At 28.8% G+C, this 22373-nt stretch overlaps 1 protein-coding gene across 6 annotated transcripts in view; it reads left to right on the forward strand.

The window, feature by feature from the left end:
- LOC124493603 (uncharacterized) overlaps positions 1–22373 on the forward strand; it is a 40429-nt gene that overhangs the window by 1302 nt on the left and 16754 nt on the right. For all 6 annotated transcript variants that reach the window (XM_047056700.2, XM_075731864.1, XM_075731865.1 and 3 more), the window contains exon 2: positions 1510–2830. In XM_047056700.2, the coding sequence (XP_046912656.1) occupies positions 2603–2830 (228 nt within the window). In that variant the 5' untranslated portion in view covers positions 1510–2602. The remainder of the gene's footprint in view (positions 1–1509; positions 2831–22373) is intronic.

Genomic DNA, 22373 nt, shown 5'->3' on the forward strand with positions numbered 1-22373 from the left:
GTCATTGAATTTGTTCTGGTAGTGGTCATATCACATCATTCTCATCAATGAGATTTTCAATTTCATTGCCATCATGGTGGCATTATTTGTTTTCTGCAGTTTTTGTTTTGTTCTCAGTTCAATTCTGATTTAATTCGATTCGCCAACAATTGGCAAACACAAACAAACAAACAAACACACAGTGAATGATGATGATGTGATTTCAATTTCGAGAATATAAAAACCATGGAAAAAAAAGAACGAAAACTTTATAAGATTACCTGCCTACAATAGATTTAATCTTATCATCACTGATAAATTGTTTGTTGCTGTGTGTGTGTGTGTGTGTGTGAAAGTGATATACAAACACCAAGAGAGAGAGAGAGAGAGAGAGAAAAAAAAAGAAAGTGAAAGGAAACCTGATCAAATCATCATCAAAAAAAATTTTCTAGATTTAGGATTTAGTTATTTTTTTCTGTGTGTTCTGTTTACTGTTTTGTTTATTTGTTTATTTACATATCTCACGAGTGATTTTTATATTGATTGGCAACCTGGAATCTATGCAAAAGTTTGTATTGCTGTTGTTGTTGTTGTTTTTGTTTTCTGTCTGGTGCTGGACCAAAAAATGAGAATTTTTCCAATGTTTCTCAACCATTCATCATCGTTGTCTTTTTTTCCTGTTAAATTTAAATTTTAAAAAAGTCTAACGATTGATTCAGTTTTTTCCCTCTTTGTTTGCTCATTTTTTCTCGATTCTTTCGATACACGCACACGCTGCATATGAATAAATGCAATCAGACAATAAACACTAAACAAACAAACAAAACAAGAAAAAATAACGAACCAATGAAAATGAATCCTGGTTACGTACCTGGTGTTTTCAAACATTGCTATGTGTGTATGTGTGTGTGTGTGTTTCTCATCTTCGGAACCTCTTCTGGTTTCCGAAACAATCGAAATGTAGATTCTTTTCTTGGTTTCTGAGTTGGATTCTCTATCTCACTCTCTCTTTCTCTTTACAATTATCGTCATCACCGGTTTATTTCTGGTTCACAAAATGTGTTTACCTGGAAACCACACACACACACACACACCATAGACCAAAGAAAACGACAAATGAACAAACGAAAGAAAGAAAGAAAGCAAACAAACAAAATACCATTCACATGCACCAATTTAAGATAGAAACGATCCAACAACAACAACAAAAAAAGAAAGAAAGAAAGAAAGCAAAAAAAAAAACTATATCACAATGACAACGACCATTGTCGTTTCTGTTTTTGTTTTTGTCGTCGTAGTTGTAATCCAAACAAGAACTTCAATTGATGATGATGATGATGATGACAATGATAATGGTTGGTTCGTTTAGTTTTTAGTCGTACTATTTATATTTGGTTTCGATATCTTTATACAGAGTTTGTGTCGAGATTTTTATATCAATCAATCAATCAATCAATCAATGAAAAAAAAAATTCAACAATTTCATTTTTTATCTCTTTTTTTTATTCTGTTATTTTTTTCATATGATAGGATTTTCGAAATAATTCATGATCAACCGCCACCAATGACAAATGAATAATCCTTGAAATCAACAACGAAACAAAAATCAAAAAACAACATCAACAACAAAATTGGAAAGCGAATGGCAATCAATTATTTAAATTCAAATCAAACGATGAACAAACATTATAAATAAACAAACATTGAATCGAGTTTGTCTCATTTGATCTCATCAATTCGCCATTCATTTTGTTTGATTTGCATCCAACAATTATATATAACATTAATTACCAAAAAACAAAATCAAAAACGAAACTCATTCTCAAATCGAATACCGGATGAAAAAAAATTCAGGCCATCGTCGAATGTCATTATCGAATTTTTTTTTTCGTTTTCAATTTTTCTTCTATTGTGTTTTAAATGAACTAACCTTTAGTAGTACTTTACTCTCTGTGTCTGTTTGTCTGGTAGTGTACAAATACCAAGATTGTGCTCTTTCATTGCCCTTCAAAAAAAAAAACCAAACAAAATTTGACCTTTTTTTTGATCCTCAATAGCAACCAAGGACCTAGGAACCTTGTTTTGAGTTCTATTTATGTGTGTGTGTGTGTGTGTGTGTGTGAAAGTTTAATTGTATATAAACAGAGGCCGGAAATTTGAATCGCAGTTTGTCTGTGTGTGTGTGTATCTTTTGACATCAGCAAGTTTAAAAAAAAATCTATTGTGTTTATTTATGAACAGACGACGACCTTGTTTCTTTTTTTTACCTTTATTAATTGTGTGCGAGTGTATGAACGGAAGTTTTTAAAAATCAAAAATAAAAAAAAACTTTTAACAAATAACACACCCATAATATATAAGCCGGTTGGTTGGTTTTAATATTTGTTTAAATTGTGACGATAACATGTGATGATTAACAGGAAGTGACAATCCTCTTCAATTTAATATATCTATTTGTGTGTGTTTTTTTTTTGGATTTGGATTCATTTTATTTTTATTTTTAAACGGAAAACAACTTGTTGTGTGTGTGAATATAACACAGAGATAAATATATTTTCCATTAAAATCATCACAATAATTATTATTGGAAAAAAAATTCCAAAAAGAATTTCATTTCATCCAAATGGAATTAGTACATGCGGCAAATGTTGCCGCCGCTAATAACAACAACACAACAAACGTAAACAACACTAATATCGTTGTTGAAAATAATATTTCAACCAACAACAACAACAACAACAGCAACAATAACGGTAATAATAATAATAATAATAACGGAAACAGTTCAAATAATTCAATAACCCATCTTAATCAATCAATGGAATCGGTTAATAATCTATCGGATGAAGAGGTAGGTTTTTGTTTGTTTTTTTTTGCACATTTGAAAATTTATTTTACACAAAAAATACCTTGAATAAAACACAGCAGCAGCAGCATCTTTTTTTATTTCATCAGAATTAATTTAGTAAATTGATCTATTATATGAGGAGAATGATGATTCTACTATAGATGAATCTCTGGTTCTTTTCAATTCACATTCATCTTGCTGTATCGGATTCATCTGCTGCTGCTGCTGATGATGATGATCAACAAAATGAATCAAATTCAAGTCAGAAAAATCAGAAAACAAAAATTCAAACGATCCATTCATACTGTCATTGACACAAAGAGTAGTTTTTTTTATTTGTACGAAAAGAAAAGAGTTTAAATTTGTCATCAAGAATATTGAACAACGAGAATATTCCAGTGTGTGTTTTTTTTTGTTTCGTTTTGATAAAATTCCTTTTCCCCTGATTGAAAAAAAGCTATGTGATTTAATTAATTAACTACCACATACACTGTGCTGGTTGTTGGGTTCAGTTTTCCTTTTTTTTATTCTCATTTCTCTTACAGTGTGATGGTATTTTGTTTTTTTTTTTTTTTTTTTTTTGAGACTAAAATAAGGTTTTGCATTCATTTTCGTTGTATTGGTTGGTTTCTTTCTACTTGAAAACACACACACACACATGGGAAAAGGGAATATAGACGAAAAAAAAACTTTCACACGGAATGTGAAATGTCTCCAAAGTGATGTACGCATAGAACCGTCGGATTCTTCGTTTATAATAATAAATCTCATGTTGGATGATAGAAAAGAAAGAAACTTACTGGTACACACACTCACAAAGTCTAGATACGAAATTGAAACAAAACAAACAAAAAACATTATTAACATTCAAATTTGATTTGATTCAATCAAGGTGATTTTGTGTATCATCTTCAATTCTATTCTTTTACATACTTTTTTAATCAAATTTGTCATTGACACATAGATCTTTATTTTATAGATGTGGATAGACTGCCCATCATGTTGACTATTGTTGTTTTTGAATATTTTAAAAGAAAAAAAAATTTGAAATTAATTTAAATCATCGTAGCGGTAAATATTCCGGAAATCAGAAATACCGGTGAATTTTATTTTCTGTTTCTCTCCATTTATGTTTGAATGACAAAAAAAAGTAATAAAAACAAAAAGTGAAAAAGTTGCCAAAAATTTTTTTCTTTATTGAAATTCAATTTCAACAAAAAAAAGTAAGAAAACTTGATCCATTTTTTCTTCTCACCATCTTTTTCTCTTCTCACATTTCAATGAATCAAAAAACTTTCGGTATTTTTTTCGTTCACATTTCTGTCCACTCAGCTATCCTGCCAGAATGTATTTGAAATTCTTGATCAGAAAAAAATAAACAAGAATCGATAAAAAAAAATTTCAATGATGAATAGAATTTAGATTCAGATTTTTTTCCACCTACCACAATATTATTCAAGACAATTGAAAATTGTGACCTGAACCATAAGCAAAAATGTGGCCAAAACAAATGGCTATAAGAAATAGGAAAAACTTTTTTTTTTGCTATTCTCACTTGATGATTTACATCTTATTATTATCCAGAAGGTGAGAGAAAAAAGAGAGAAAAATGGACAATATGTGGACCACACCATTGTCTGTTTTTTTTGTTTGTGTTTGTGATGACAGCTTTTGCCGATCATTATTATTATTATGATTATTTTTCTTCCAATTTTTTTTCGGTCACATAAGGCCCATAATTCATTCGGTTTTTTTTGTGGATCTATTCTTCTTTGAAAATCCAGTAGGTTTGTGAACAACGGGCAGGCAATTGTTTTGTTTCGTTGGTTGTGCGGTCTATACGACGACGACGACGACAACGACGACCACTGAAGAAGAATTGTCATTTTGGTCAAGCAATTTCATTATTTTATTATATATGATTATTGTGATCTATAGTGTTTCACATTCTTATGATTAGGTTATTGTTTAGAAATAAATTCTGGTTTGTTTGTTTTTTTTTTGTTGTCTAGATGTTTTAGTTTATTATTCAATTCAGATTCAAGAAAATTGATCAAAAGAGAAAGAACAATAACAAAAAAAAATGTTATTTCTGTAAATATTTCCATGATTTCATACGAAAATAAAAGAAAGAGAGAAAAAAAACAAATCTAGAATAAGTGATGGAAATAGAATATAAAATAATGATGATCCTTATAATCAGGTTGGTTGCTACAATTTTCATCCTTAATTCTAATAATAAAACATTTCGGAATAATTCTGTTTTCATTCTTGTTATTCACATTTACATACATACATGATTAGAAGTAGATTTTATTCTTATCATCACAATTGATGATTATCGTTATATTGATATAAATGAAACATTGTTAAAATTGTTGTTGTTGTTGTTATTTTTTTTATTCTTGTTTATTGAAATTCCATTAAGGTAAACACGTACATACATGCATACAAACAAACATGAACATCTAGATTTTGAGACAACATGTTTTTTTTCCATATACCTCTAAATGAACAATGATGATTTGAATAAAATGGAATGAAAACATTGAAACAACAAGAAACATTTGAAAATAAAACGAAAGGATTCTACGATTTATCGTGTTTTACCGTTTGTAATCGAAACGTTGTGTTTCATTCTCCAGTTTTTTTTGGATTCTGAAATTTTATTTTTTTCTGTAACATTTTTCTCAACATATTCATCCAACAATTCTCGAACATGTTCTCTGTTTTCATTATTTCTGTTTTGTAATGTTGTTTTTTTTTGTTGTTGTTGTACTATCTATTAGGAGGTAAGAAAAATACTGTCGTTTTTTTTATATGACTTTTTGGAATGACTGTCCCAAAAATTTGGCAAAGGTTTTGACATCATGTATGACCTCGATTTATTCTTTATTGATCAGGCTTTAATTTAAAAATAAATTCTTTCCAACTTTGGCTACCGGAAGTGCTAGCCAGCCTCTGGAATTCGACCCATTAAAAATCAAAATTTTAGCCATTTTGATTTTTTGCTCGTGGTGACCCCGAAGAAAGAGGTAATGGTCATCTGACCACTCAATGAAAATTCCACATGTCCTGGGAGTTGAAAAAAATTATAAGCGTAATTCTTCCGCAACTCATTTTTTCTCAAGGGCGGGTCAAAATCCGGCCGGTCGCTATCAGCCACTGTGTTATTCCGCCATAGGAAAAATATGCTTCAAAATGAAATGTTTTCGGCTAACCAAAAAGTCAATAAAAAATTCCGGTTGACAAAAAATTCCAAATTCTTGAAAATCGCATAACCGACCATGCAATGCATGTTCTGTCAGCCACTCTGTCAATGGCATAAATGTTCTGTTGGCGATTTCATAAACTGCATACAATATGAACTTTTCAAAAACGTTAAATTCATTCCCATTACATTATATCGCATGAACCGGAAAAGGAAATCAACACAGTTTTGTAATGTTCAACGGTGGTTTTTTCGTTGTCTGTTGTGACTAAATCTAGTGTGTGAAAAACAAGATTGTTTTGGTTTTTTTTACAATTTGATTAATTTTATTCAATGGGCAATGCCATTGACAGAGTGGCTGACAGCACATGCATTGCATGGTCGGTTATGCGATTTTCAAGAATTTGGAATTTTTTGTCAACCGGAATTTTTTATTGACTTTTTGGTTAGCCGAAAACCTTTTGTGCAATAATTAATGAAAATTTTTCAAAAATTTCATTTTGAAGCATATTTTTCCTATGGCGGAATAACACAGTGGCTGATAGCGACCGGCCGGATTTTGACCCGCCCTTGAGAAAAAATGAGTTGCGGAAGAATTACGCTTATAATTTTTTTTTGGAATTTTCATTGAGTGGTCAGATGACCATTACCTCTTTCTTCGGGGTCACCACGAGCAAAAAATCAAAATGGCTAAAATTTTGATTTTTAATGGGTCGAATTCCAGAGGCTGGCTAGCACTTCCGGTAGCCAAAGTTGGAAAGAATTTATTTTTAAATTAAAGCCTGATCAATAAAGAATAAATCGAGGTCATACATGATGTCAAAACCTTTGCCAAATTTTTGGGACAGTCATTCCAAAAAGTCATATAAAAAAAACGACAGTATTTTTCTTACCTCCTAATAGTTGTGAAAACAAGATTTTTTTTACAATTTGTAATTTATCGAATTTATTGAACTATATGTAGAAAGAAAAGATGATTCAAACAAAGATTCTAGATTCTTGAAAACATTATTATCACCATTTTTTTTTTTGTTAAGATGTACTTTCTTTAGTTTAATTTTATGGAATTCTAATATTGGAATCCATCATCATCATCATCATCATATCGCTACTACTTTGCTACACACACACACACTGATTCTTGGTTTTATAATTAGAATCTGCTTATTATTATCACTTCATTATTGTCATTAATTTGTTAACTTTTGTTTTTATTATCATCTAATTCATCCATTCATTCATTTATTCATCGTCACTGCATTTTTTTCACTGATTAACTGGTTATAATTATCATAAAAAAAGAAAAAGAAACAAAAACCATTCAGTTTATCTTTTTCTGTCTGCTGTAACAAAAAAAAGTAACTTTTTTTTCGGTTTCTTTCTTTTTGGCGACTAAAATGAATGATAAACGAAAAAAGAAAAAAAAACCATTAAACCACGGGAACATTGGTAATATCGATCATAACGATGATGATGATGATAATAATGCCATCCCATCATCATCATTGTATCCGGATTTTTTTTTATAATTTTTATTCTCTTTTTTTCCACACTATAATCTTTTTTTTTCATTCATTTACCATATGCACAATTTTTTCATTCATTCATTCTCTTCATTTCTGCATAATACTTCAATTAATTAATTAATTAATTAATTCACCATTCACACATTTTGCAACGTAAAAGTAAGACAAACACACATACTTTGAATCAAGTCGATGGATTTTATTTTCACTTTGTTTCACACAGAAATAAAGAATCTTTCTATTTTCATTTTCATTGGATTAAAACAATGTGTATGGAGGGATAATAAGAAAGAAAAAAAAAGAACTAGAAGTGAGAAAAAACTATTCGTGATTGCTGTGTGTGTGTGTGTGTGTGTGATTTGAATGGATAATTCAACCAACAAACAACAACAACAACAATGAAACAAAAATCAAAACTGACCATAGAGAAAAGTATTGAACTTTGATTTATTTTTTTTCTACAGATCATTGTATTTTGATTTCACATTATTTTTTTTTCCATCAAGAATTTCACTCATTGATTCTTGATTTCAATGAAAGAGAAAAAAACCAACCAACTAACTAACCAGTCAACCATGGCTATTCATTTTCGATTGAAAATGTGAAAAAAAACCGCCGCCAGTCATGAATTATTGGAATTTTTTTTTCTCTTTGATTCTGTCTGGATTCTTTGAATTCATACAGTGCAAATTTGATTGCAGAAGATGAAGAAAATTGAATCGTTGAACATTTTTATCATTTCTTTTTGGGAATTTTTTTTTCTTTATTTCGTAATTTATTTCTAATTGTATAGTTTTTCATTGTCCGAATCTTGGAATTTTATTACTTTTTCCATTCAAGTTAATTAGAATTAAGATGATGATGATCTCAATTCTTGTTGTTATTGTTATTCAAGTTCTATCTTTATTCAATTGTGAACAATTGAAACAAACACACACACACACACACATTGAACACAAAGAATTCAATCATTGCACTATCCAATATCATGATATGAGAATAATAAAGAATTCAATTCAAAGTAAAGTGAAAAAATATTGATTGAATGACCAAATGACATATGGTTGGATTTGATCATCATAAATGATCATTATGAATGAACTTTTCTTACATTATTTATGAATTTGACAAAGTTTTTCTTTTTTTTTTTGGCCATTTTATTATATTCCAAAGATTTGAAATAAGAAATACACACGCACACAGACACAATAAAAATGTCATGTTTTGATTCGATAATTATTTTGGTCAATTCTGAATTTTTTTTTCATTTCAAACAAAACAAATGGTGTGAAAAAGAAAAAGTCAAATTTTGATCTGATTTGATCGATTTGTGACAATCTGAATTTTAATATTTCAATTTGATTATATTATTATAATCAAAAAAAAAAAAAAAAAAATGGACATGGAACAGAAAAAAAATTCGATAAAGGCGGCTACACATTGTATACAAGTTGTTTATGGTTGTCATTCATATATGTGGTTTCCAAACCATTTCGGTTTTTCGATTATTCGATTTCATGGTTTATTTCATTTCATTTGTTGTTGTTGTCGGGTCATGTCACCCACACACACACACGCACACTGACACTGACAAACAGTCAGAAAAAAAATGATCGGTTCATTCATTTATTCATAGAGGAAAAAAATTATATAATTTTCTTTGGATTTAATGTCAAAATTTTTAAACACAATTTTGTAGACACGAAATAAAAAAAACCACCACCACCACCATGTTTTTAAATTATTTAATAGACAATCTTGCTCCATTTTTTTTCAAAAAAAAACAAGCTATAATTATATCATTTGTATACCACTTAGACATGGACAAAATTTTTTTTTTTTTTTTGATATCGGAATCATGAATCATCATCACAATTATCATGCACAAGCAATTTGAAATGATTATATATGATTCCAATGAAAATAATAGATGAAAAAAAAGTTCATTTAATAATGATAAATAAATAATTTGTTTGAACAGGGAAAAAAAACCAAAACAAAAGAATTTAATCTTGTATATAGTCATCATATCGATTCGTCCTTTATGGTTGGCCCTTTTTTCCTTGGTAACACAGCATCTTGTCTAATTTTTGTTTTCAAATAGAGAAATCAAATAAAAAAAAAAAAAAAAATAGAAAATTCCAAATTGTATTCTGTATACACACGCAATTAAATAGAATCAAATTTTTTCCAAAGAAAAGAATTGATGATGATGACCAATTTGATTTTGGTTCAATGATTTTTTCATTTCTTTTTTTCGTCACCAAAATGAAAAAAGAGCCAAAAAATTTCATTCGATTTGATTTGGTTTTTTTCCACAGTCTTCTTTTGATAATGATGATTTGTTTCATTTTCGAAAACCAATTTTGAAAACAAAAAAAAACGAAATTTAATTTTTCTTTTTACAATCAAACGTGAAAAAAAACATTTAGCGATCTTTAATGTGTCGACGATGAAATTTGATAGTTTTTTTCTGTTGTTGTTGTTGTTGTTGTTGTTTTTGTCTATTTTCATCTAATAATATCCGTTTATTGGTTTAGTGGAGGATTTAATCTTGACCAGCAGTGGTGTGTGTGCGTTTAGTAGACAAAGAAAATTACTTTGTTCTCATTTATGGTCATTTTGTTTGTGAAACTTGAATTAGGATGATACAATGATTCAATAAAATTGATACATTTTAAATAGAATTCTTTCCTTTGTAAAAACAATAATAATTATCGCCTAATGATGATGATGATGATGATGATTATGATTTTAATGTTTGACTTTTGACCACCGTTGTTTATATTTAGATCATTTATGACCATTGAACTTTGGTTGAATCTAAAATTTAAAAAAAAACACACACACACAAGTCACTGTTTAGCCATCCATTTTTTCGAGTTTTTTCATTTTGTTTAGCATATAAATCGATTATTGCCATTTACTATTTGGTGATAATGTGTTTGTGCAATGAAACATATGAAAAATTGGATTCAACACTGATGAAAACCACCCTGTAAATTTTGGTGATCGTATTGTGTGGGCAATAGAATCATGATGGAAAATTGAAATTTCAATTTCAAAATTCAATAAACCAGTTAATTGAATGCTTTAAAAAATCATAACAAAATTAACTTTGTGGCCATCACACACCTAATCTGGAAATGATAATTTTTATTTTTTGCTTTGAATTTTTTACGTTTCTTTAAAATTCTGATCGTATACATTTTCAGTGATTGGTATGTGTGTGTGTGTGTGTTGGTGGTGAATTACCGTCCATACACAATTATTGGCCATGGTGGTAATAGTAACCGTCCATATAAGGAAATGAATATAAAAGTCAATAATAAGAATGATAATAAACTATAAATGACCACTGGCCATTTTTTTTTCTGCATCCGCCAATACTAATAGATAGTATTATTATGTGTATAGTTTATTTCAGTTGTGATCGTTATTGTTGTTGTTGTTGTTGTTGTTTTTTCTCAATTTTTCCTTTTATTAGATTATCATCATCATCATGTCCATTGTTCATTTCATTTATTATCAACGATGATGGTCACGATAGAGAGAAAAAAATGTGCAAATGCAACCAAACTTGAATTTTGATTCATTTTTTGTTTGTTTGTTTGTCCAAAATGATGAAAATTATTGTTATGAAATCATCATTGAGATGAAATGTAAATTTTATTTTTTTGGATTCAAATTTAAATTTTTTTTATTATTATTATTACCATTCCAAAAAAATGATAATATGTTTTTACTTCTAGGTTTTTTTTTGTGAATGTGAAATTTTTAAATGCCTTCGAGGCCAAAATGGATGATTCTAGAGAGAAATTTTTTTTCCTTGTTTCTTTAAAGAATTATCATTGAGTAATGATCTATTGATCGATTGATGCCATTTCATCTATTCATCAAAATCAATCAACCAATATCACTATATGTATGGATTTCAATCAATTTTTTTTTTATTTTGTTCATCAATGATAATGATGATCATTTTCAATGACAATTCAGTTTTTATTTCAAATGTTTCGGTTTTTTTTTCCAAGAACTATTATCATAATCATCATCATCATTCTGATACAATGATCATATCATGTCTATGATAATAATCATCATTATCATCATCATCATCATCGTGATAACAAAGATAATAAATTGATGAAAATAAAAATAAATGAATGAATGAATCATCATAAAAATAGATGGGATAATGGATAGAATTGTCCAAATCCATGTTTTATTTCATATGTGTGTGTGTGTGTGTGTGTATTCAAACCAAACCAAAAGATGAATATTAACAATGATTATAATAATTTTTCGTAATTATCATTTATTACTATTTTATCTAATCATGATGACATCAATGTATAGTACAGTGACCTCATGATCAGTGTCAGAGATTGCTATCTTTTTGCAGGTCATACACACACACACACGCACAATAAATAAACTAGCAAAAGCAACATGCCGATACATTTTGATTGATTTATTTTACTTTTTTTTTCTAAAAATTCATAATAAAACACGTGGCCAACACACGTACCACCGAATGGTTCATTCATTTATTTTTGCTTTATCGTTATGTTTATCCTTGATGTGTGTGTGTGCGTGTGTACGTGTTTCCATTAGATTTAGCAGACCTTGATAGTTGACCAAATTTTTATTTGCCAGTAACAAAATCCAAAAAAAACCTAGAACATACACACACTAATACACAGTAGACAGATGGTCCTAGAAAGTAGAAAAATTTGGTTTTACACACACACACACAAACACCGTAGGTGTGTTCAATCCATCAAATGCATTCGACATATATCCTTATGATGATGATGATGATGATGGCAGATGGTTTTTTCTTGCAAATTTTAAATTTTTAGATTTCACTTTTGTATATATGTGTGTGTGTATGTGCAGGATTTTGTGTATGTGGAAAATTTTTCTCTCTCTTTTTTTCCTTATTGTGTTCATCTAAATTGTTTTTTGTTGTTGTTGTTGTTGTTTGTGGATCCAATAAAAATGAACCAACTAAATGATGATGATCATATAACTGAATAAATAAAAAAATGGCTTCAAATGGAACCAAAAAAAAAAAATCTAAAAACAACAGCTGTCAATTTGACAACTAACGGAACAGATCTTCATATCTGATCTGGATGATGATGATGATGATTATTGTCGCCAGTGTAATAAATGTGTGTGTGTTTCTAGTCAAAAAAACAATTGGCTATTTAGTAACGGTCATTTTCAAAATGAACAATTGTCCATCAAAATAAAATCAAAAAAACAAAAAACAATCGATCTGATGGACAGATTGATCATCACAGACTTTTATCATCATTATAATGTCATCATTATCATTTGTGGTAGTAACTAGACGATTTCGAAAAAAAAACAAACATGAAAAAATGTTAATTCCGGTCCAGATTGCAAAGAAATGTGTATGTGTGTGTGTTGATTTCATTTTTGGAGAAATTTCAATTTTTTTTTGAAATGTAATTTGATTTTTATTTTGCAAACTAAATCTTTCTGTTATCGTTGTATTATTTACCTTTTTGATCATCATCATCATCATCAAAAATGATGATCATTATCATTTATTATGTGTAGATGTTGAATTGAATCCATCAAAAAAAAAAAACAAACAAACAAGAGTGAATGGATCAAATGGAAAACAAACAAACAAATATAACATCTATAATCGTGTGTTAACAAGATTATTATTTGCCACTCTCAACTTCTCATTATCATCATCATCTTGTTTCAACAACGACACGATCAGCAGAAAATGGACATATTTATATATAATAATGGATTATTATTTTGATTATTGTGCATATGTAAATGATTTCATCGTATCATTATCATCAGAAATGCATTTTATCCGTATACAGAATTTCAAGAATAGTAGCAGTAGTATGGAAATGTAATGTTCATTCATTCATTTATTTTTTTTTCTGTCTCTTATCTCTTGATTGTTTTGCCTCTCATCTTAGTATTCTTATTATGTGTTGACCAGTGTTTGTTGTTTTTGTTTTATATGAATATTCCTAAACCAGAACCAGAAAAAAATAGACTTTACTTTTATTCTTTTCTTTTCTTTGTACTAAAACAATAATGATATTCTATTTTTAGACTTTTTATTCTGATAATGATTGGTTACTGATTCTTGCTAGGATTATTTCAACATCAAAAACCTTTTTTTTTCTCCAGACAAATGAATCTCTATGATTACGCACCTGTCCATCATCATCATCAAAACAAAACACAGACAAACACTCATCGCATTATAGAATTTTTGATTACATTTTCTCATCTCGTTTTATTCGTGGTTGCTGTTGTTTCATTTTTTTTTTGTTCTCCGGTTTTTCCTATTTCTTGTTTTTTTTTGTGAAATCTAGAATGAAAAAAAAAGTTTTTCATCATTTTTTATCATCATGTTGATTAAATATTGATTATTCAATTAAATTTTTTTGTTTGTTCCAACAACAACAACTACAACTACAAGGATGATGGATAACAACAACAACAACAACAAGAAAACGATGGAAAACTCAGTTGTTGTTGTTGTTGTTTGGTTGTTCTTTTTTTTTGCTACTTTAGAATTCTTTCAAATTCTAGGATTTTATTTCTTTTGTTTGTTTGCAATTTTTTTTTGTTACAAAATTTTTCTTTGTTTTTTTTTAGTTTGAAAGAAATGACTAAAATCTTGGAAATAAAACTGAATTTAAATTCTTCATGTTTTTCATCAATCACAATCACAATCATAATCATTGTCATCGAGTTATGGCTGCCATATATTCAATACAAGATGATTACCGGAATTCTGGACATGCCCGGACCTTACATCGAGTAGTTAGATCCATGTTGAATTAATTATCACTTCAAGTAACAGAAAACAAAAATTCATTGTCCAGAATTGTCATTGAATACACTACAACCGATTATTTATAAATTTCTTTGGTATTATTTAATACCAAAAATTTCATGTAATGAATTTCGTAAACACAAACGGCAATGGTAACATTTGTATCGTTGAAAAATAAAATTATTATTACAAAACATAAGTATGTTTTTCAATGGTCCTTCAACAAAAAAAAATTGATGATGTTTTTCAATTAAACATTTCAGTAATGTTGTGTTCAATACACAATCATCAATTTGATGTATTTGAATTTGTTTGTATTTGTGAAATGATTGAATTCAAACATAGATAGATAGATTCATTCAATCTGCGTGTGTGAAATGGCACAATCTGTGTGTGTATGTATTTGTGTGCGCAACAATCTTGAATTTTTGTTCATAAATTCAATCGTTTTCTTTATTTGTTTGTTTGAAACTTTTAACGTTCATCATCATCATCATCATCATCAACTGCAAAGATAAGATGCCTCGTCTTATATGAACATGATGATAATAATAATAATAACAATTATAATAATTGAAATTAACTTGGAACTTACTTTTTTTTTGAACCAGTTTTTTTTGTTGTTGTTATTTCTCCACCACCAGTAATATCTTGAAGACGATGATGAAAAAAATTTAATTGCTGCATGGGGACCATTTATTCTTCATCTTTTTTTTTGGCTGATATGATGTTGTTATTTTCGTTAATTAATTTACATCCATCAGATCCATGATGATGATGATGATGATAATAAACGAAACGTGAAAAAAAAATTTTTTGACCAAAATAAACTCAAAGAAAAAGTTTTTTGGCCAGCAAAAAAAACTTGATGCAATTAAGAAAAATTTTTCAATTAAATTTTCCCAAAATGTGTGCGTGTGTGTGTTTGTGTTTTCTATTGTGCATTAAACACAGATTCAATTCTTGTGTTTTTTTTTTGTCAAGTTTCACACACGTGTCATTTTGACCTTCTTCTGTCCACCCACGGCACCCTCAACGCTGAAAACAAATGTGTAAATGAATAAATGTGTCACGTTAAAACATAAAACAAAACAGAAAAATTATCATGTCACATATAATGGAATTATTATTTTAAATCATCCGTTCATTTGTGAGTTATGAAACATAAAAATGATAATTTTTTTGTTCTTTTCCGTGACAACCATGAAAAATAATTTGTAATTAACACCTTTTTTTCCCATTTATTTGCTACTGTTGCATTGAAATTTGTGCGTTTTTAACATGAAATTAAATGGCAAAAAATGATGTTTATTTGCTTTGCAAGATTTTCTAGTAAAATCGATAAACAAACACAAACAAAATTCATGAAAATTTAGCTTTTTTTCATCAGATTTTAATTATATCTGCTTAGGAAAAAAAAGTAAAGTGCCAGTGAAAAAAAATTCTGTGATACCTGCTAGCTATGAAATTGTGTGTTGATGCCACCATATTCACTACCATTGAAAATGATGATGATGATGATGATGATAATGGAAGAAAAAACCTGTCAAATGCAGAAAAGCTTTTCTCTTCTGTGTTCCACACAATATACAATATACATATAGAAGTAGTGAATGAAAAAAAAGAGTGAAAAAAATTCTTTAATTACAAGAATCCTTTTGAATCCAGATCATCATTTTTTTTGGTTACAATTTTTTTTTGTTCTGTTGTCTGCTTTGTGTGTGCGTGTGTGTGTGTGTGTGTGTGTGTCATCGTTTCAGGGCAAATGACACTTTTGGTTTCATTTTTTTTCACTTTTCTTTTCTCATTTTTGCAATTCAATGAATTTCAACAAAGAAATAAAAAAAATGAAAGAAATTATAATAAGATTTTAATGGTGAAAGAATTTTTTTTTGTTGCTGGAATTTAATTTTCATTTCATTTCAGGTGTTTTTCATTTGTTTTGCTGTATTTATTGAAATTTTTAATGAAAAAAAAATGAAAATGAAAATGAAAAGATTTTCTTTTTGGTCAGATCAAATATTTAACTTTTTTTTCTGCTCTTTGTGGTTTATCACATCGCCAGGATAAATCATGCATCGATTGGTTGATTACAATTGTAATTTATTCTTATCGATTCTATCGATTGTTTTGATCTTTTCCATTTTATTCGTTCCTAATAAGATGTTGGTTGGTTATTATTATTCGTCGTTGTTGTTGTTGCCAATGACAATAAATTGAATTGTTTTTTTCCCGTTCATTTCAAATGTCTTTATATTCTTTGTCTTTGACAATTGTTGTTGTTGTTGTTTATTAATATTCCTGCCGAAGAAATAAAAAGAAAAAAAGTAAAATTAACCAAATAATAATAAATTCAAAGTTAATTAAGACTGTAGGGTTGCCAACACACGAAATATTACCTTAAATCACCCTGAAGAAATGAAATGTTTCATAGAAAACGAACAAAACCAGAAAAAAAAACAATCGATCAAGGTATAGTCTGAATAAAAATTCCAAGAAATACTAAACAATTTCTAAACATCATTTCATTGGTTTATTTTATCTCTGTTATAAAAAAAAAAAATTCTTGATGATAACATCGACATTTTCAATCGAAAATTCTGAATACATACAAAATGTTCATCATCATCATCATTATCATCCATGATGATGATTTGTAGTACACAAATATGCTCGCGGGCATCATTCATGTCAAAGACATACACATTCATTCATTCGATTCTTTTGCAATGAAAACAGGAAAAAAAACTTTTTTTTCACAACCATATCTTAACCGATGATGATGACGATGATCATCATCAATCGAAAATGTTGTTTAAAAAAAACCGCAAAAATGAAACAATTTCCACCAATATCGAAAAAATCGGGTTATTTTTCATTTTCTGGATGAAAAAAAAAAATTTATTCTTTGTGAACAAAAGTACAATGATGATACATCATCAATTTTATTCAAACAACCAAATAAAGATGATGATAATGATAATATCTTTATCTGATCATATCTGTTGTTGTTCGGATGTCATTGTCAATGTTGTTGTTGTTGTTGTTGTTTCAAAACATAAAATGGCGAGAAAAAAAACCAATGCCACCGCAAAAAAAAACATACGACAAGCAATATCACATTTCATCTGCTATAAATCATTATATATTGTAGCTGATACCAGTATAATATATTCCATCAAGTAATATTAACCACTTCCACCATTCATTCTAGTAGCCATCGTCTCCTTCTTAAAAGAAAAAAAAACTAATGTTTTCTCCAACGCTAAGGCTAAGGTGATATGTGATTCAGTGTTGATATACTGAAAATTATTGTTTGTTTGGCCATTTGTTTTTCGTTGTTTGTGGTTGTCATGACATTGTCGCTTTCATGTTTATTATTTTTTTCTTGTGTTTTGATATATAAAGAAATTAGGGTTGTCAGATCGGCCAAGAGGATGAGGGGGGTAAAATTTTTTTTTTTTTTTTAGAAAGCTCGCTTGATAATACAGTTTTACATCGGTTAAAATTTTTTTTTTTGTTAGGTAAGAAAGTTCCTCCCTGGGTATGTGGTTACATAAATAATATGCAATATTAAATATGTGTGTGTGCTATATGGATTGATGATTAAATGATGATGACGACAAGAGAAAAAACATTGTCTGAAGGACAATGTTTTTTTTTTTACTCTCAATGGCCATTTATTAACCATTAACATCATCATCATCATCATAACCATGGACATTATTCATTTTCTTGGAATATTTTCTTGTTTATATTATCCGGCTACTGGTTAACAGCTTCATAAAAAAAATGAGATAAATTCTCTGAAATGTTTTTTTTTCCCAGAAAGATTTCTCTACATTCATTTATTACATATATACCGATACAAACCAAATATATGTGACCATAAACCAAATTCAATAATTTGTATATACAGAATATGATATGGTTTCATTCTGTATTGTTGACGTTGTTGTTCATGATCAATTGTCGACTATTCTATTTGGAAGAAAATAATAGAAGAAAAATTGAATTATTTTTACGACAGAATTTAGTTTGATGTGTGTGTGTGTGTGTGTGCGTTTTCTTGTTCAAGATAATAATCGTTATTCTTCATTCTTAATTAATTTTATCAAAGATGTAATTGTTTGATGTTGATTATTCAACATCATGATCATGTGCCCGATGGGCATTCTTAGGTATAATAATTGTAATGAAATTTTTGTGAAAAAAAAATTTTGATGTGAGATGACATACACACACACAGACACAAATTGTAATGAAAGTTCTCATTGAATAATGTGATGAAAAGAAAAAGTTTCAGAAACTTTATTCTAGGGAAATAAAATTCTTTTTATTCTGAAAAATAAAAACAATGTTAATCGATAATTAGTTGAAATTAAATTTGTAATATACAAAAATCTAATGTCATCCCCACACACACACCAACGCAAAGGTAATTATCACAAAAAAAAATCGATCGATTAGATTTTTTTTCAGCATTGATAATTGATACTTTAAAAGCTTTTATTTTTCTGATCACTATTGTCATGTGCTTGACCCGGATGAATCCATCTATCGATCAATCGATTGATTGAGTGATTTTTTTTCGTCTTAATATTATATAATGGTCACTGTGTTATTGATTATTTTTTTTTTTTTTTTTGATGAACCGATCATCGTAGGCGGCTTGCCGATAATCATAATAATAACTAATGGAAAAAAATCAATGGACAAGATAATTAAATTTTTCGTTTCGTTTCTTTTCGTTCCCAATGAATTCAATTTCCAATTGAAAGAAAATCAATAAAATGAGATTTAATTCATTTTTTGGTTCATTGATTATTTTGATTTCATTCTGATTTTTAATATTCATCTACAAATGATGAAAAATAATAGCCAGGTATTATAAACTACAACCAACATGGCCACCGACCATTTTTTCACACTTTTCATTTTTATATATTTCATGTGATTTTATTTACAAACAATAACAATATTGGCAACGATAACCATAAAAAAAACTGTCAAAATTCCTGGAAAATTTCTTACTGTTATACCTGGTTCTGTGTGTTCGGATGATGATGATGATGAAAAAAAAACCTAAACCATTATTCTGTCAACCAATTTGCTCAATGTATAAAGCGTAGACACATACAACAAAAAAAACCTATAGATCATTGTAAATAATATTGGATGTTCGATGAATGTTTTTTTTTTCTTTACCACATTCATTGTTGGTTGGTAAAAATGGTGGTTAAATTTACCAACATCCCTGAAACCATTATTATCATCATCATCAACAGCAGAATTGTGGCTACCCATTTTTTTTTTTTTTTTTTGTTGAAAGCACATAATAAATCTTTATGTCGTAATAAGCGACGTTTTTTTCACTCTCTCTCTCTCTCTTTCTGTGTGTTACAAATATAAAGTCTTTTCGGGCCTTGTGAATTGGTAGCCACTTCGACGACTGTCTTCGATGCCGAATCTGATCATCGAATTTTTTTTTCTCGTTGTTTTGGGTAAAAGTTTTGGTTTTTTTCTTTTTTGCTCTATCAATTCTCACCGCAAACAGATATACACACACACACTAGTGGAAAAAACTAAAATTGCCACAAACCATAAGCATAAATACGGCATCGACAAAAAACGACTACGACAACGACAACTACGACAGCTTCTACACAATAAAAAGTGATTATGATTCATATCCACGAAAATAAAAAAAAAAATACCAAACTAAACCAAACAAAAAAAAACGGTAAAAAATATATAAACACCATTCGTATACGCTATCATCATCATCATCATCTGTATTTTGTATGTATATATTTATTATATGGAACATGACGACACCCGAAATTAATGGCACCTGGCTATAGTGAAAAAAAAAGAAAAAAATTCTCGGGTTCTCCAAACACACACACACACACACACAAACATTTTGTCATTCAACAACAACAACAAAAAACCCTCATATTATTACTTTGATTTTGTTTCAGGCGACATTTTCGGTTGGGCGGTTTTTTCTCTCTCTCACTCTCTCTCTCTCTCTCTCTCACTGTTGTCATCACCCACTCAAAATGAATGTTTTTATTCTTTTTTTTCATTTTTTCATCTCTTGTCATCATCATCATCAACATTGTTGGTCGGTTTGGTCCATCAGTGTTAATACGATGATGGTATATATCGATATAGAGAAAGGAACGAAAAAAATGTTCCAAAATTCAAAAATTTGCAGTTGTTTGAATTTTTTTTTAACGATTCTGTTGATGTTGTTTTTGTTGTTATTGTCGTTAATGTTGTTGCTGTTTGTCTGAATCTTTTTTTTTTGGTTCTTTTGTAAACAAAATTCATTGGTTAACATATTTTTTCGTGTAAAAAATAATGATGACGATGATGATGATGTTAATGAACGATAATTTATTCTGGTTTTTTTTCTTTGTCAATCAATGTATTCGCCATTCATCCTTTTAATTAGTAGCAATTTTTTTTATGAAAAAAATTGCAAATTCAAACCTATCAAAGTGTTAATAATTTAATTATCGTTCTGTTGTTGTTTATCACGCCAACAACTACATATAGCTTAGATTCATTCATATCGAATCAGGATAATCTTCTTCAATTCTCGAAAGAATCCTGATACAGCAATGTATTGAAGGAAAGAAACAAAACAAAACAAAACAAAAAATTTGAATATCCCATAATGAAAAAATGAATAAATAATTTCAATGGCTCGCTTTTTATCATCATGTAGTGTTTTTTGAATGAATGAGAGAAAAAAAAATTTTTTTGCACGTATCAATTATTCAAAATGATTCTTTGAAATTCATATCCATCCATTATACATACATATGAAAAATGTATTTTATCATGAATGATGAACACGAATGGATGGATGAACGAGAAAATTTTTTTTTTTCAATTATTTATTTCAATTTTTTTATGATGATTCTTTCTCGTTAAAATGCGTGGTGTATGGCTGTTTACTGTCGGTAATTTTTCCATATACACACACATCACATTTGGTGTGTAGAAATTTTTTTTTGTTGTTGTTGTTGCTAGGATAATTCAATGGTCTGTGTGTGTGTGTGTGTGGTTTTTTTGTGTCATTCTTGAATTACACAATCGCATACACTGGCACTAACACACACACACACACATAACAATAATCATAGAATGAGAAAATAGAATATTTTTTTTCGGTAATTTTCTCGCAAAACAAAACTCAAATTTCTTACATCATGTGTGTGTGTGTGTGTGTGTGGCCTATTTTAATCAATTGAATTTGCCAATTTTTTTCTGGTACTGTAAAAAAATGTACCATCCTCATTATCATCATCAAAACAATTTGATCCAAATCTCGTTATTTTTTCTCGTTTGTCCATGATAATGATGATTATGGTCTTCTCTCTCTCTCTCTTTCTGTTTATGTGTGTGTGTTTGTGTGCGTATAATACAAATCTCTTCAATTTGCGACTTTGCTGTGTTTTACTTTTAACGAAAAAAAAAAATCATTTTCAAACACGAAAGTGAAAAGCCATTCATCCGAATACACTCCTACAAACATACACACAAACATACACGCAAAAAACATTCTGTAAAATATCCAAAAAGAAAAAATCAGAAATCCAGAATCAAAAAAAAAATCCAAATATGACCTATGTATATATCTAGATGTATGGCTACCATCAGACACACACAATTGCTATTGCATTTGATTGAATAAATCTTTGATTGTATAGAAATTTTTTTTTTCACCGTTATTTATTTTCTATATTGGATGAATTCACTTGAGATTTGTAAGTGGGTGTGTACAACAGATCACGAATCAAATGAAATCAATGATGATGATGATTATTATTATTGACATTGTTGTTTATTTTTATCTTGCTTGTTTTTTTTCCTTGATTAAATCAATCCAACAGAATTAAGCAAGTAGCATAAAATGGGCAAAAAAAAAATTTTGTAACC

The sequence above is a fragment of the Dermatophagoides farinae genome, chromosome 6 (genome assembly GCF_024713945.1).
Source record: "Dermatophagoides farinae isolate YC_2012a chromosome 6, ASM2471394v1, whole genome shotgun sequence".
Classification (NCBI taxonomy): Eukaryota; Metazoa; Arthropoda; class Arachnida; order Sarcoptiformes; family Pyroglyphidae; genus Dermatophagoides; species Dermatophagoides farinae.